The 13,558-nt window shown below is 32.0% G+C and overlaps 1 protein-coding gene across 10 annotated transcripts in view; it reads right to left on the bottom strand.

The window, feature by feature from the left end:
- Positions 1-13,558, bottom strand: part of C2cd5 (C2 calcium dependent domain containing 5) — a 99,320-nt gene that overhangs the window by 73,612 nt on the left and 12,150 nt on the right. For all 10 annotated transcript variants that reach the window (XM_026392309.2, XM_026392312.2, XM_026392314.2 and 7 more), the window contains 4 exons: positions 9,901-10,072; positions 7,491-7,586; positions 5,505-5,660; positions 4,300-4,498 (listed from right to left, as the gene is read on the bottom strand). In XM_026392309.2, coding sequence (XP_026248094.1) covers positions 4,300-4,498; positions 5,505-5,660; positions 7,491-7,586; positions 9,901-10,072 — 623 coding nt within the window. The remainder of the gene's footprint in view (positions 1-4,299; positions 4,499-5,504; positions 5,661-7,490; positions 7,587-9,900; positions 10,073-13,558) is intronic.

The raw sequence follows: 13,558 nt of genomic DNA, 5'->3' as shown, positions 1-13,558 counted from the left end.
TTTTAAATCCCTCGCATGCAAAAAAATTAGATGAAATTCAAAAAGAACATCTAAATATTAATTTGTTAGGATATGGTTGTAGTTTGAAAGGTTCAGATTAATAAATTATGATTGTAAATAAGAAAAAATACTAAGATTTGGATTTCAAGTTGCTTTAATATATTAATTTCATGGAACTTACTATGCAATATTTATGGGAAGAAACACCCATAAAAGTGAGAAGTCAAATATAGAGTTCTCATATTACCTTTGAAACTGAGATATAAACCGCAAATATATTTATATTTTTCTATGAAGAAAGCTTAACTAACAACTGTTTCTGTCTAGAATCTCACGACAAGAATATTTAAGAATGTGAAAACTGACACATAAAGAGAAATGAGTGAACTGACTGAATAAAAATAGATATACACATTCTAGTATATAAATAGATATACACAATCTAGTATTTCAACTGTATCAAATATATAGCTTATAACCAGGCTACACTGAAAACAAAACAAAACAAAGGGACACTGCTTTTACAAGTATACTAATAAAGCAATGTAAATAATGTTGTCTAGTTCTCATACTGAATATACTACATAAACTACATTCTGAATTAAAATTTTATAAGATACTAACTTATATCCTCTAATAGAACACATCTTTGTGTATACAGAAATAAACTTAGATTAAATATATAAATGTAAATTCATATAAAAAAATTTAAATTTCTCAAGAGGAATTTGGCTAAAAAAGTTATACTGAATGTAGTAAATAGGTATATTACATAAAAAAGAATTGTGGACTTCATGTTAACAACTATTACACTGTACAATATCTTTGTTTTTGTACAACGGGGGGAAGAATCCTATATAAATAAACTATCATATCTCCCATTTTTTAGAAGTCAAATTAAAAACAGGCAAGAGTTCTACTTTTCCTGGCCTTTCCTTAATGAGTATACTAACTGCTCAGGGAAAAATCCCACCAATCATAACCTGTCAAGGATCAAACATGAGCTGTCACTTATTGGCCACAAAGGTTTTTACCAGCTTCCACAGGCTACCTTTTAAAAAGATTATTGATTTACAATGGTAAAAGTGTTTCTGCTTTTGTTGCTAATATAAATTTAAAAATGTGTTTTGTATAACTGATGAAAATCAAACACCTTATTGGCAATCAATTTTTATAGAAACAACTAAGTGAGATTTTGTTTGTTTGTTTTGTATTTTGTTGCTAAAGCATGAAAAAATCCGAGAATTCTTACACTGAAACATCTAAGAATCAGAGCTGTACATAGGAAAAATTATGGCTGAAGTCTCTTAGAAAGCATTTTTTGAAAAGTGATACATTAGACTTAACACTTTTTACCACCAAGAGTTCAGCAAGAAAAAAGGTATTATATTTTGCATTATGTTAAACATCTAAAAGGAAGAAAACTCATGCAGTAGAACATACCATTAAAATGTTCAAATTATGACATCAAATTTTAATTCAAATACACTGAAGCATACCATAATGTATTCTTGGAGTTTTGACTCTATCAGTCTCTTTGCATGAAAGGCTGCCTCACAATAACAACCTATGGTATTTCTAATATTAAGTCCATTCTATACATTGTAATATCTAATCACTCAGGTAATTCATTTAATCCGTTAAATCAAATCTACACTACCTTTTATCAAATTCCTATCTAGACTCAGCAATGTTATACGATAATTAAATACTAGAATAATTATAATCAGCCAAGTCATAAAATAAGTTTGGAAATAGTACTCAAACTATCAAGAATACAATGAAGCTGGCTCAAATAAAGTTGCCTAAATACAGAGGGTTTTTCTAAATGACATGAACTAGGTAATAAGATGCTGTTCAGAAAATCCTAATAAAACAACTTAAATTCTTCATTGTGTGAGTGTTTGATAATTTAAAGAAAATGGCTATGACAAATTAGAAGAGGAGAATATCTATACAATCCCAGAAGGTTTACATCAATGGATCTCTTCCTGAAAGCATGTGAAACATATTTCCCTGCTATTCATATCTCATCCTAAGACACCAACAGATAATATAGCTTTTTCTTTCCACTAAATATCAGAGTGGAAAAAGACCTTCAGATATCACAACTGCAAAAGCCAAGTCCCTTCAATCAGTGTAGGTAAAACTAGAGAGTGTCAAGTGGAGAGAAGGAGGTCTTCACTTAAATTTGCTATGAAAAGAAGGGGGAAAATTCTAAATCCCTCAAAAAGTTACACCTGCAATCTGATTCTACCTCTAGCAGCTGACAGTTCTTCCAGACCTATTTTAGCAACTTCACTCTTCAGTTTATTTTTTTAAATTACTTCACTTGTCAATGTGTTTTCAAATAAAATTATGCAATTTCATGCTTCCTCTTATGAATAAAATTTAATCCAAATGACTAAAGGCCAGAAAAAAGGAAATGGCTAACCAAAAAGAATATGCTTAAGATAAAATGTCATTTTAAAAAGGGTCAGATTTTAGAACACTTTTTTTCAAGACTGTGATTGTTTTCCATTCAACCTCCCTTAAAATGGCTGAACTGGGAAATGGTTTAAGTTTTCTGACTACAGAATGCTGACTCCCTGACAATCAAGAACAGGAGTCAGTAAACTCCAGCCTGCAAGCCAAATCCACCTGCCATCTGTTTTGTAAATACAGTTTTACTGGAACTCAGCCATACCAATTAGTTTGCATATTGTCTATGACTGCTACGGTGCTGTAACAGTGGAGTCATATAGTTGCATTAGCAAAAACGAAAATTATTTACCTGTCCCATGGGAGCATTTATCAAAAAAGTTTACCAATCCTCACTCTAGACATATCTCTATATCAATGCTCCTCAATGAAAATACTATTGGCATTTAGGATGGAACAAGTTTTTGTAGTTACAAGTTGTTCCTTGTTGTGTCAGTATCTCTGGCCCACAAAAGAAACTACTAACCTAGTCACTATGACAGGAAAGTCCTTTTTCAAATCACTTATTCAAAATGCTTGAGAACAAGAGTTCAGATTTCAGATTTTTTTTTCAGATTTTGAATATTTACAGACTTTACTCAATGAGCATCCTATTCTGAAAATCCAAAATCCAAAATGTTCCAAAATCTGAAACATTTGAGTGCCAAAACTAAAAAACATTTGAATTTTGGAGCACTTTGGATTTCCAATTTTTTAATTACCAATGTTCAACATATAACATCACCAAGCTGGAATCTCTGCCTTTGACACAAATAAGGACACACAGACCAAATCCAACCAAAGGAACTATCACACATAGTTTCTAGAAATAAAAATTTATGATTCTAACCTCTTAGATAGGGGATGGGCAAACTCATGGGTTTTTCTGTTTTGTTTCTGATAAATAAAGACAGAGACTCTATTGTCAATGCCTGAACTATTTAGCATCTCTCCTTTGAAAGAAAAGTTTGCCAAGCCAAGCATAGTGGAATGCACCTGTAATCCCAGCTCCTCAGGAGGCTAAGGCAAGAGGATAGCTTTGAGTACAGGAGTTCAAGGTCAGCCTAGGCAACATAGTGAGACCCCTCATCACAAAAACAAAAGTCGGGGGAGGACAAGGAAATGTAGAGGAAGACAAGGGGTGGAGGGAAGGGAGGAAGCAAAGAAGCAGAAAGAAAAGAAAGAGGGAGGATTTGCCAACTTCAGCCTTACACAGACCCCAGTATTCCTATTCAATGATTTTATTTTAATAAACTGCCTGGCCTCTGTAGACATTTGAGTTTGAGACTCCTGCACAAGCCAATCCTTATTCCTCTCTATACTATGTTGCCAATAATAAAAATAATTGGATTATAATTCAGGGTTTCAAATATTCCCTAAAAAAATAAATAAAATTCCACACATTGCATGAATATTCATTTTATGTTTTAGATACATAATGTCTAAAGATGTAGAATAGGAGCTGGGGATGTGGCTCAAGTGGTAGCGCGCTCGCCTGGCATGCGTGCGGCCCGGGTTCGATCCTCAGCACCACGTACAAACAAAAACTAAAAAATAAATATTAAAAAATTCTCTCTCTAAAAAAAATTAAAATAAAAAAAAATAAAGATGTAGAATAGTTTAAGTTTATACTACTTCACATTTTATATTATAAATAAAATACTAGGATTATGTAAATATTTTTAAGTTAAAATTTGACAGTCATCTCTGATAAGAAAAATCACAGAAGAAAATGAAATACACATCAAACAATGCTACTAAAATGTTGTAAAGCAAATGAAAATGTATAGGTAAGAGATAAAAATCTCCATAAGAACAATTTCATTAATTCATACTTACTCCTTCATTTCTTTAGATGGAGAATTGCATGCAGGAAGGAATGCTGCTGGGCTACTTAATTTATCCAGAGTACACGCTGTTCCTATGGCTCGTACCACTAACCCAGACTCGCCCTCCAGATCAAAACACTGTAAGTAGCCAACAACTGCATTTCCTCTCATTTCGAGTACTTTTAAGCCAATCTTCCTTTGTAGTTCACCTACCACAAAAGAAAGAAAAAAACTCATGCTTTGTTTCATTTCCCGACAATACATACTATAAAGCTAGATAAGGTAGTGACAAAAAAACAAGTTTAAAAAGATCATAGAATTTTAGAACTTGATGGGAACTTAAAAGATTATCTGGTCTAACTTCCTATTTTCAGGGAAATGAGACTCATTCATGCACCTCATTTACCAAACCTTTTTTTGGTTCTGTGCTATGTGCTTGGCATTCTTCCCTTCCTCAAAGTGCTAGAGATGCTTGGGTGAACAGTAAAAGTAAAGTTCCAAATCTAGTGAAGCTTAACATTGGTGGGATAAAAAGATAATTAAATAAGTAAACAAAAATAGATATTATAGAGAATATATAAGTATAAACAATACATAGAACATAATTTTATTATAATACAGTATGATTATGTCACAGCACAAATATACCGAATACAAATATAATGCATTTATTAAATATAACATTTATTCTTGTTTGTGTCTTTTGTGAATATATATTGTATGCACACACAAAAATAAATACAAATTTCAGGTAGTAAATGAGTTCTCCAAAGAAGAATAAAGAAAGGTAATGAGATAAGAGTGGCAAAGGAAGTGCCAGGAGGGGTAGAGGAAGCTAAACAACAAATTCTCAGGAAAAGACTATGAAAAGGTAACATTTGAACAGAGAGTATTAGAGACAGGGATAAAAGATTTACTTAAGTTCTGACTATAACCAATGCTAGAGGAAAGAAAACTAAAATCCAGTTTCCTGCTCAGGACTCCTTTCTGAACCTCCTAACTCAGGGCTCTTTCCACCCACTAACCCACTTCAATAACACAATTTCCTTTCATTACCTAGTTTACTACAAGCTTCTGATTCAGATTTCCACTTGTTAAAAATGTTCAGCAGGATGGGGCCAAGAGTAGGGAATCAGTCACCTAAAATCTTAGCCTTCATTACAAAAGGAAAGCAAAAACTCAGTATTAATCAAAATGAAATTATTTTATTTATACCTGACATTAAAGAAATGAGTCTCTGTCTGGCCTCATTTGATGCCCTTGGTGTACGAATTCGATCGATCCATTGATATTCTGGGTCTTCGTTGACTACAAGTTCTTCTACAAATCCATGAATTATCACAGCTCTATAGCACTTTGGAATAGACGTTGCTGTTAAAACAAACTATCTATTAGAGCTTCTGTTAATCACAAGATAAAAATGAATTTTAAAAAATGCATGTCAAAGTTCTTACCTTTTAGATATACAAAAACATCTTTTATATTATGATGATCTCAATGTAATTGTGTAATTACTAGTGGAATTATAATACTCCCAATTAAAAAGTCTTCTAAGACACATTTTAATCTTACAAATAACTTTTCTCTCATGACACACCTCACTTTTTCACATAAGCCTGATAAATATAAATCGTACTTTTGCAATTAAGAAAATACCTACAGACCGAGGCCTGGTAGTGCATGCATGCTGTCCCAGCTACTTGTGGAGCTGAGGTAAGAAGATTGCCAAGTTCAAGGCAACTTTGGGCAACTAAGTGAGACCCTGTCTCAAACTTAAAAAAAAAAAAAAAAAAAAAAAAAAGGAGGACTGAGGATGTAGCTCAGTGGTAGAGTGCCTAACTATGAAGCTCTGGGTTTGATTCCCCAGTACTACTGAAAAATAAAAGAAGAAGAAGAAAAACAAACATCTACTCTAAGATATTTGAGGGGAAGGGAAGGGGCATGGGCATAGAAATGATGGTGGAATGAGATGGACATCATTATCCAAAGTACATGTTAAAACAAACTATCTATTAGAGCTTCTGTTTATCTCAAGGTAAAAGACATGAAGGATGTGAAGGTACTTTGTATGCAACCAGAGATATGAAAATTGTGCTCTATGTGTAATATGAAATGTAATGTATTCCGCTGTTATATATAACAATTTTAGAATTTTTAAATTTTTAAAAAATTAAAATTATTTTTAAAATACAAATAAAAAACATACACAGGAAGGGAATCACAAAATGTGATGAATCTAATATTGAATTAAAAGTACAGTGACATGGCAAAAAAAAAAATCAAAATTAAAGTTAACTAGCTTATTATGAAGACAAATTATTCAGGGTCCCTGGCAGAAATTCTTCTGTATACCACATAATGCAGTTTCAAGAATTAGACCACTACATTTCTGATATAACCAAAGGAGTCAAATAGCCCTGCAGTTTCTAATAATCCATGGTCATATAGTCAACTGGTCCAATAGTCATTGCTGTATTTAATAGACTTGTTTAATATGTGCTCACTTAAGACTCATTTAAATAAAATGTCAGGGTTAGGATTGCGGCTCAGCGGTAGAGCACTCGCTTAGCACGGGCGGGACCAGAGTTTGATTCTCAGCACCACATTAAAAAAATAAATAAATAAAGGCATTGTGTTGAAAAAAAAAAAAGATATATATATATATATATATGTCATTGAATTTATGTCAGATCTTAAGGAGTAGAATCTTAGAACATCTACACCAAACTAGTATATTAAAACAGCATTCATGTATCAAAGATAATCAACTACCTAGTGGTTCTCAACCCTACTAATAAGGATTGGCTAGAAGATGCCCAAATTTGCACAGGCCAGACTCATATATTTCAAGGAGTTCTTGGGGCTTCATACTCACAAAAGCCTATGTGATATGGGTTTGTACCACAGTGCTTGGCTAAAATGTTCTGCTCCTATCCTTCAGTGACCTATACTACAATAAAACATTACTGGATTTTTTTTAAAAATTTTTCAATAAACTTGTAAAAATTAGATAACATTTACTCTTAAATCAAATAAATAACCAGAGAGCTACAGTAATTGTTTCTAGAAAATTAATAATTTTTTCTTTAATATTAAAATCAAAGTATACCATTTTTATTAGCCTTCTAAAATATTAATTGAATTTTTCTATATTTAAAAATCATGAAATTTCCTGTTAAATAAAACAATATATTTACTTACTGCAAAAGAATTTGACTCCACACGATGACTGTCTAAATCGATTTAAATCATTGAAGAGGTCTACTTTGACAACTACATTGATTTCTCCACGGATACCTACATATTCAAAAGGAAAATCAATATACCTTAAGAAAATAGTGTACAATAAATAATGAAGCAAATAGATGCAATTAATGGTTTCAAAATAATGTATAAATTATAATAGTAATGTTAACTTTGTATCTTAATTACTTTCATTATCAGTGGTTTTCTTGTATTTTCTGAAGCAGAACATCTATGCACAAGAATGAATAATTTTCACTACTACCAAAAGTCTGCATTTATTTGAACTAAGACTGAATGGAGCAGAATCCCATTTAAATTGATGACAATGACAACGATGATGATAACGATAGTGGTGATAATATTTGCTGAGTACTGACAGATGACATATTAAATGTTTTTCATATAGTATCTCACTGTATTCACATCAACCCAAAAAGGTAATTTCTGTCATAGTACCATACCCATTTTACAGAAAAAGAAACATGTAATTAATAAAAATTAAATAATATATTCAGTGTCATTAGCTAGTTAGTGAAAGATTCCAGGATTTAAGGAAGATCTTTATGATTTCAGAGTATATACTCTTAACACTTAATGCAAGATTATAATTCAATAGAAGTTGTATTCATTTCAATGAATAAAATTTCAAATAAGCTAATTAAAAAATTTTGAGAATATGATATTGGTCAAATTATTCTATGTGCATGTACAATATGGCATAATGAATCCCACTATTGTAAATAATTAAAATACACCAATTTTAAAATTCCAAAAATAAGGGTTTTCAGAACATAGTCTAATAAAAAAGAATGATCCAGCTCTTAGCTCTAAATATTTACTAAATATTTTCACTTGACTGTTTGACTTCAAATTCACTTATGGCAGAGGGCCTTCTAAGAAAAGTCATTTATTAATTTATCTGTTGAAATCATAAGATTGTATTTCTAACAAAGAGCCCATAAACATATTTAACTCCCTATAAACAATATTTAATAGTAAATGGTGGGGAAATTTATTCATTTATATAGCTATTTACTGCCTTTAATCCAAGTCCAGATTAGTATTTCAGCCTCTTTTTTTTTAATTTATTCATTTAATTTTGACCACAGGCCTGTTTTGCCTAGGTTCAGAGTATGAACTTCTGCCTCAAACTCCTGAGTAGAAACTAAAGGCTGAAAACTAAACTGAAACTAAAGGCTCATAAGGCCATAACTGGCAGAATATCAGTATATTTTCTTAATTTGTAACATAAAAGATGACTAAATTTCTGTTTATAAAGGAAATATGTATGTGTGTGTGTCTGTGTCTGTATGTGTATTATATATGTATATTATAGAAAATAGGGGAAAAGTTAAAAAAGGGGGGGGAGGCAAACAAGAAAAATAATCCAGAAAAGTAATTATCTAGGATAAACATTTGATAATGTATTCTGCAAATTTCTCCAATGATATCACATAAATATAATTCTTTGGGTTCTAAACAACTTTGAGATCATCATATAATGAATGCTTTATAACATGCATTCTGTAATCCATAATATATCATGCACATTTGTTGCACTGTATTCTGAAAATGTGTTCTTTTTTTTCTGACTGTATAACTCAGGTTCTATATTTGCCCTTACTTATTTACTCATTCGTTCATTTATTTTGCTGGGGATCACTTAATACTAAAAAAATTTAGTATTAAGAGAAGTATTGTTACATTTTTCAAATACCTATAATTTACTTAATGATAACACAGATTCTCATTTCTGCTCTGCATTCAGTTGGTGGTAACATCAAATGTCAGAAAAACTTCCAGAAAATTCCACTGTATTCTTGGAATAGAGTGAGAATAAATGTAGTGAATATATATGAATATTATGCTAAAAATAGTTCTCAACTCACAGACCCTGTGAAAGAATTTTTGGAGACCCTTAATTATTCTTGCAGTATACTTTGAAAACCCTGCTTTAACAACAAAAAAACTTTTAAGATTTTATAAGCAAATATTATCAGTTTGAAAATATGTTTTAGAAACACAGAGTACCAGCAAAATTAATTTTCTTTTTTGAGGTGTTAGGAATCAAACCCAGGCCCTCATGCATACTAGACACTCTACCACTGAGTTACATCCCAGTACCTCAAGATAATTTTTAAATAATGCATTTACTTACTATGTTGCACAAATTTTTCAGGCATAATTTTAATTTCCGATCAGAGGAGTAAAAATTCTATGAACAATATTTTACTATTACTTTTCTACTTGTCAATTTTTAAAAAGGCATGTAAGATATACATTTTAAAACCATGTAGTAGTAAAGTCTTCAAGAATAAATATAAAACATTAATTTTATGAGATTTCTTAAATTATTACTCCTTACCATGTATAGTGTCATAAATTGGAAACCATCCTGAGATGACTGTTGCAGCCTCACTGTACAGTAAAGGATCAATATCAATGTACACTTTACCAATGGCATCATTTGCACTGTAAGTATCATGGTCAAGAACTGTGATCTGTAAAGGTTCATCTTGTAAATCTTCATCATCCACCTAAAAGTATACCTTGAAATTAAATCTAATTTTAAAATCTTAACTATCACAAATGAATATATATACCAAATGAAAACAATGACTTTTTAATTTTTTTTTTAGCACTGAGGAATGAACCCAGGGGCTCTCTAACCCTGGGAGAGTCATTTTTCAAAATGTTCTGAGACAAGGCTGACTTTGAACTTGACATCCTCCTGCCTCAGCCTCTTGAGTTGCGGAGATTACAAACGTGCGCCACTCTGCCTGGCTAAAAATGACTTATTTCTGTAAAAGAATAGACATCTAAGCACAAAGATAAAAAGAGATTAGTACACACATAAAAACAGTATGATGTCAAGGATTAGGAATTAGAGATTAGGGCTATAGCTCAGTGGTAGGGCACTTGCATACCATGTGCTAGGCCCTGGGTTCAATCCCTAGTACCAAAACAAAACAAACAAAGGGTTTGCTCAGCTCAAAGTGCATGTTAATTCACTGGTCCCTCCAGTACTCCCCATTTCTCTACCTCCTTCTGCCAGCCTAGAACACAAGGAAGATGCCTGGAACTCCAGCTGCTAACTTGGAACCTGAAGTGACTCTGAGTCACTTTGAAGACAAGCCAAAGTACGCATACACAATGGCATTCTATCCACCCAAAGGAAGAATGAAATCATGTCATTTGCAGAAAAATGGATGGAACTTGAGAGAGCATTATGTGAAGTGAAATAAGCCAAACTCAGAAAGTCAATGGTCATACGTTTTCTCTCATATGTGGAAGCAAAAGAGGAAAAAGGTGGGGAAAAGCACAGCGAACTCTCATAAAAAGGGAGACCAGTAGAGGAAAGGGGGACAAGAGGGAGGGAAAGTAGAGGTACTAGGGAGTGAAACTGCCCAAATTATACTGTTATATTGTGTGCATAGACAAATATGTAACAACAAATCCCACTTTTATGTTCAATTATAATGCACCAATAAAAAATACAAAAAAATAATTAAAGTCACATGATTCTCATGAATGGATGCTGAAGAAAAGACAGAAAGGGTCTTGAATCTAAAATGTCTGCATGAAGCTATATACTAACCGTCTTAACATTTCTTTTATATGAGAGAAAACATCTACTTTAAGATATTTGAGTGTTCAAAACATACACAAATAAACAACAGTTAAAAAAAGAACTTTATAGCATCAACTATAAACACAAAGTTTATGCATATTCTTGATATCATATATGCTATTAACTAGAAGCACTAGTCAAAATAGTAATTTAAATTGTAAAGAAAATGGCTGGTGACTATAGTTTCTGAAACCATTAATATTTTAAAAATCCCTTACTTCAGAAAAACTACAAATAAATACACACTTTTTTTTAAGACATGGTCTTGCTACGTTACCCAGGATAGTAGCTTCATTCACACAATCCTCCCATCTCAGCTCATTAGTAGCTGAGATTATGGGGAATACCATAGAACCTATATTATTTAAAATAAGCTGCTGAAGTATTCCTTAGCCTTAAAAATTAACAGTATTGAATCATCAACAAAATGAAATGGTATTTTCTAAAATGATAATTTCTTAGCATCATAAAAACTAACAAATGAAGCCTTCCTCCTCCTAGCTTCCCAATAACAATGTAATTAATTAATATTTGTTTTTTAACTGTTTCTAGGTTATAAGAAAGGAGGAAGTCTCAAAGAAGGAAGTCTCAAAATAAACCTATGTAAGTATTCAAATGTTTTTCTAGGACAAGAAAGATGCACTTCATAATTTTATAAATCTGAAATCATGTAAGCAAGTTTCTCTGCTCACTTTCTCTGACTTACATAGTCCATATTTTATCTTAATAATGTAGTTGAAAATGGTACAGATTGAATGTGTGCAATAATGCATTTTTCAAAATATAAAATGGCATTTTGAAAACAGCTAAAAAGAAAATCTGTACATATCCACAAGAGAAAATGCAGAGACAAAACAGTTCATGACCAAAAAAAAAAAAAAAAAATCAACTAAACATGTAAAGAAAAGTTGGAGGCTCACTTCCTGATTTAAAAATTTAATTACAAAGCTCCAGTAATCAAAACAATATGGTAATGACATAGGGACAGACATATAGATCAATGGAATAGCTCCCATACTTCTATGTACAACTAATTTGTTTTAACTTATCACAAAGGTAAAGTTGAAAATAGTTTACAATAATTTACTGACTTCCAAACCAATTTATCCAAACAATATGGAACTCCATTTTTAAAAGAGTTGGAGTTAATGGGAACTAGAAATTTTCTTCCTTAGAAAGATCCATCTGGCTGGAAACCTTTGGATAAAAGCCATTGGGAGATTAGGAATAATAGTTTCTACAACTGCATCCTTTTGGTATACAGTTGGGATAGCCAAGTTACCCCTCACCAACTCACAGCCACTCTACCAATAAGTGTGGTCTGTACCTCACATGCGCCCTTTAAATTGATTTCTGAGAAGGACGGGAAAAGAACAGTTTCTTCAACAAATGATGTTGAAACAACTGGACTTCTTTGTATAAAAGAATAAAGTTGGCCTCTTACCTCAAGCTATTATAAAAATGAACTCAAAATGGATCAACAACCTATGTATAAGAGCTGAAACCATAAAACTCTCAGGAAAAAACATAGGGAATGGATCAGGGAAGCACCAGCAACAACAACAAAAAGTACCTCAAATTTCATCAAAATAAAAAACTTTTATACAAATGGTAGTGTCAATAAAGTAAAAAGACAACCTATTAAATGGGAGAAAAAATTCACAAGTTATTTACCTGATAAGGAGTTGATATTTAATATAGTGAACTTCTACATATCAACAACAAAAATATAAATAACTCCATTAAAAAAATAAACTGGGGGAGGGGGCAGTGGTATCATGGCATACACCTGTAATTCCAGTGACCTGAGAGGCTAAGGCAAGAGGACACCAAGTTCAAGGCCAGCCTATACAACTTAATGAGATTCTGTCTCAAAATAAAAAATTTTAAAAGGGCTGGGGATGTAGCTCAGGGGTACAGTAGCACTTGGTATACAGAAGGTCCTGGGTTCAATCCCCAGCACTGCAAAAAAAATAATAAACAAAATTCACAAATACAGTGAAATATTAGCTTTAAAAAAATAAGATTCTGCTATCTGCCACAATGTGAATGATCCTTGAAAACATAAGGAAATGAAAAAACCAAATAAAAAGGGACAAATATTATGATTCCACTTAAATGAAGAGTCTAACATAAGCTAATTCAAAAAGAATATAGATAAGTTACTAAAGTCTGAGGAAAAGGAACTAGCGAGTTACTGCTTAGTAGGCACAGAATTCCTATTCAGGGTATAAAAGTATTTTGGAAATAGTGGTGGTGGTTGTACAATACTGGGCACGTAATTAACGCTACTGAATTGTATACTTTAAAATGGCTAAAATGGCACAAAAAAAATATTGTGTATGTTGTTCATAAGTACTTCTTTGTATATGCTAAAATCCAAAAATAATAA

The sequence above is a fragment of the Urocitellus parryii genome, chromosome 5, assembly GCF_045843805.1.
Source record: "Urocitellus parryii isolate mUroPar1 chromosome 5, mUroPar1.hap1, whole genome shotgun sequence".
Classification (NCBI taxonomy): Eukaryota; Metazoa; Chordata; class Mammalia; order Rodentia; family Sciuridae; genus Urocitellus; species Urocitellus parryii.
Note: the sequence above shows the minus strand (reverse complement) of the source record. Positions and strands in the feature narration are given on the sequence as shown.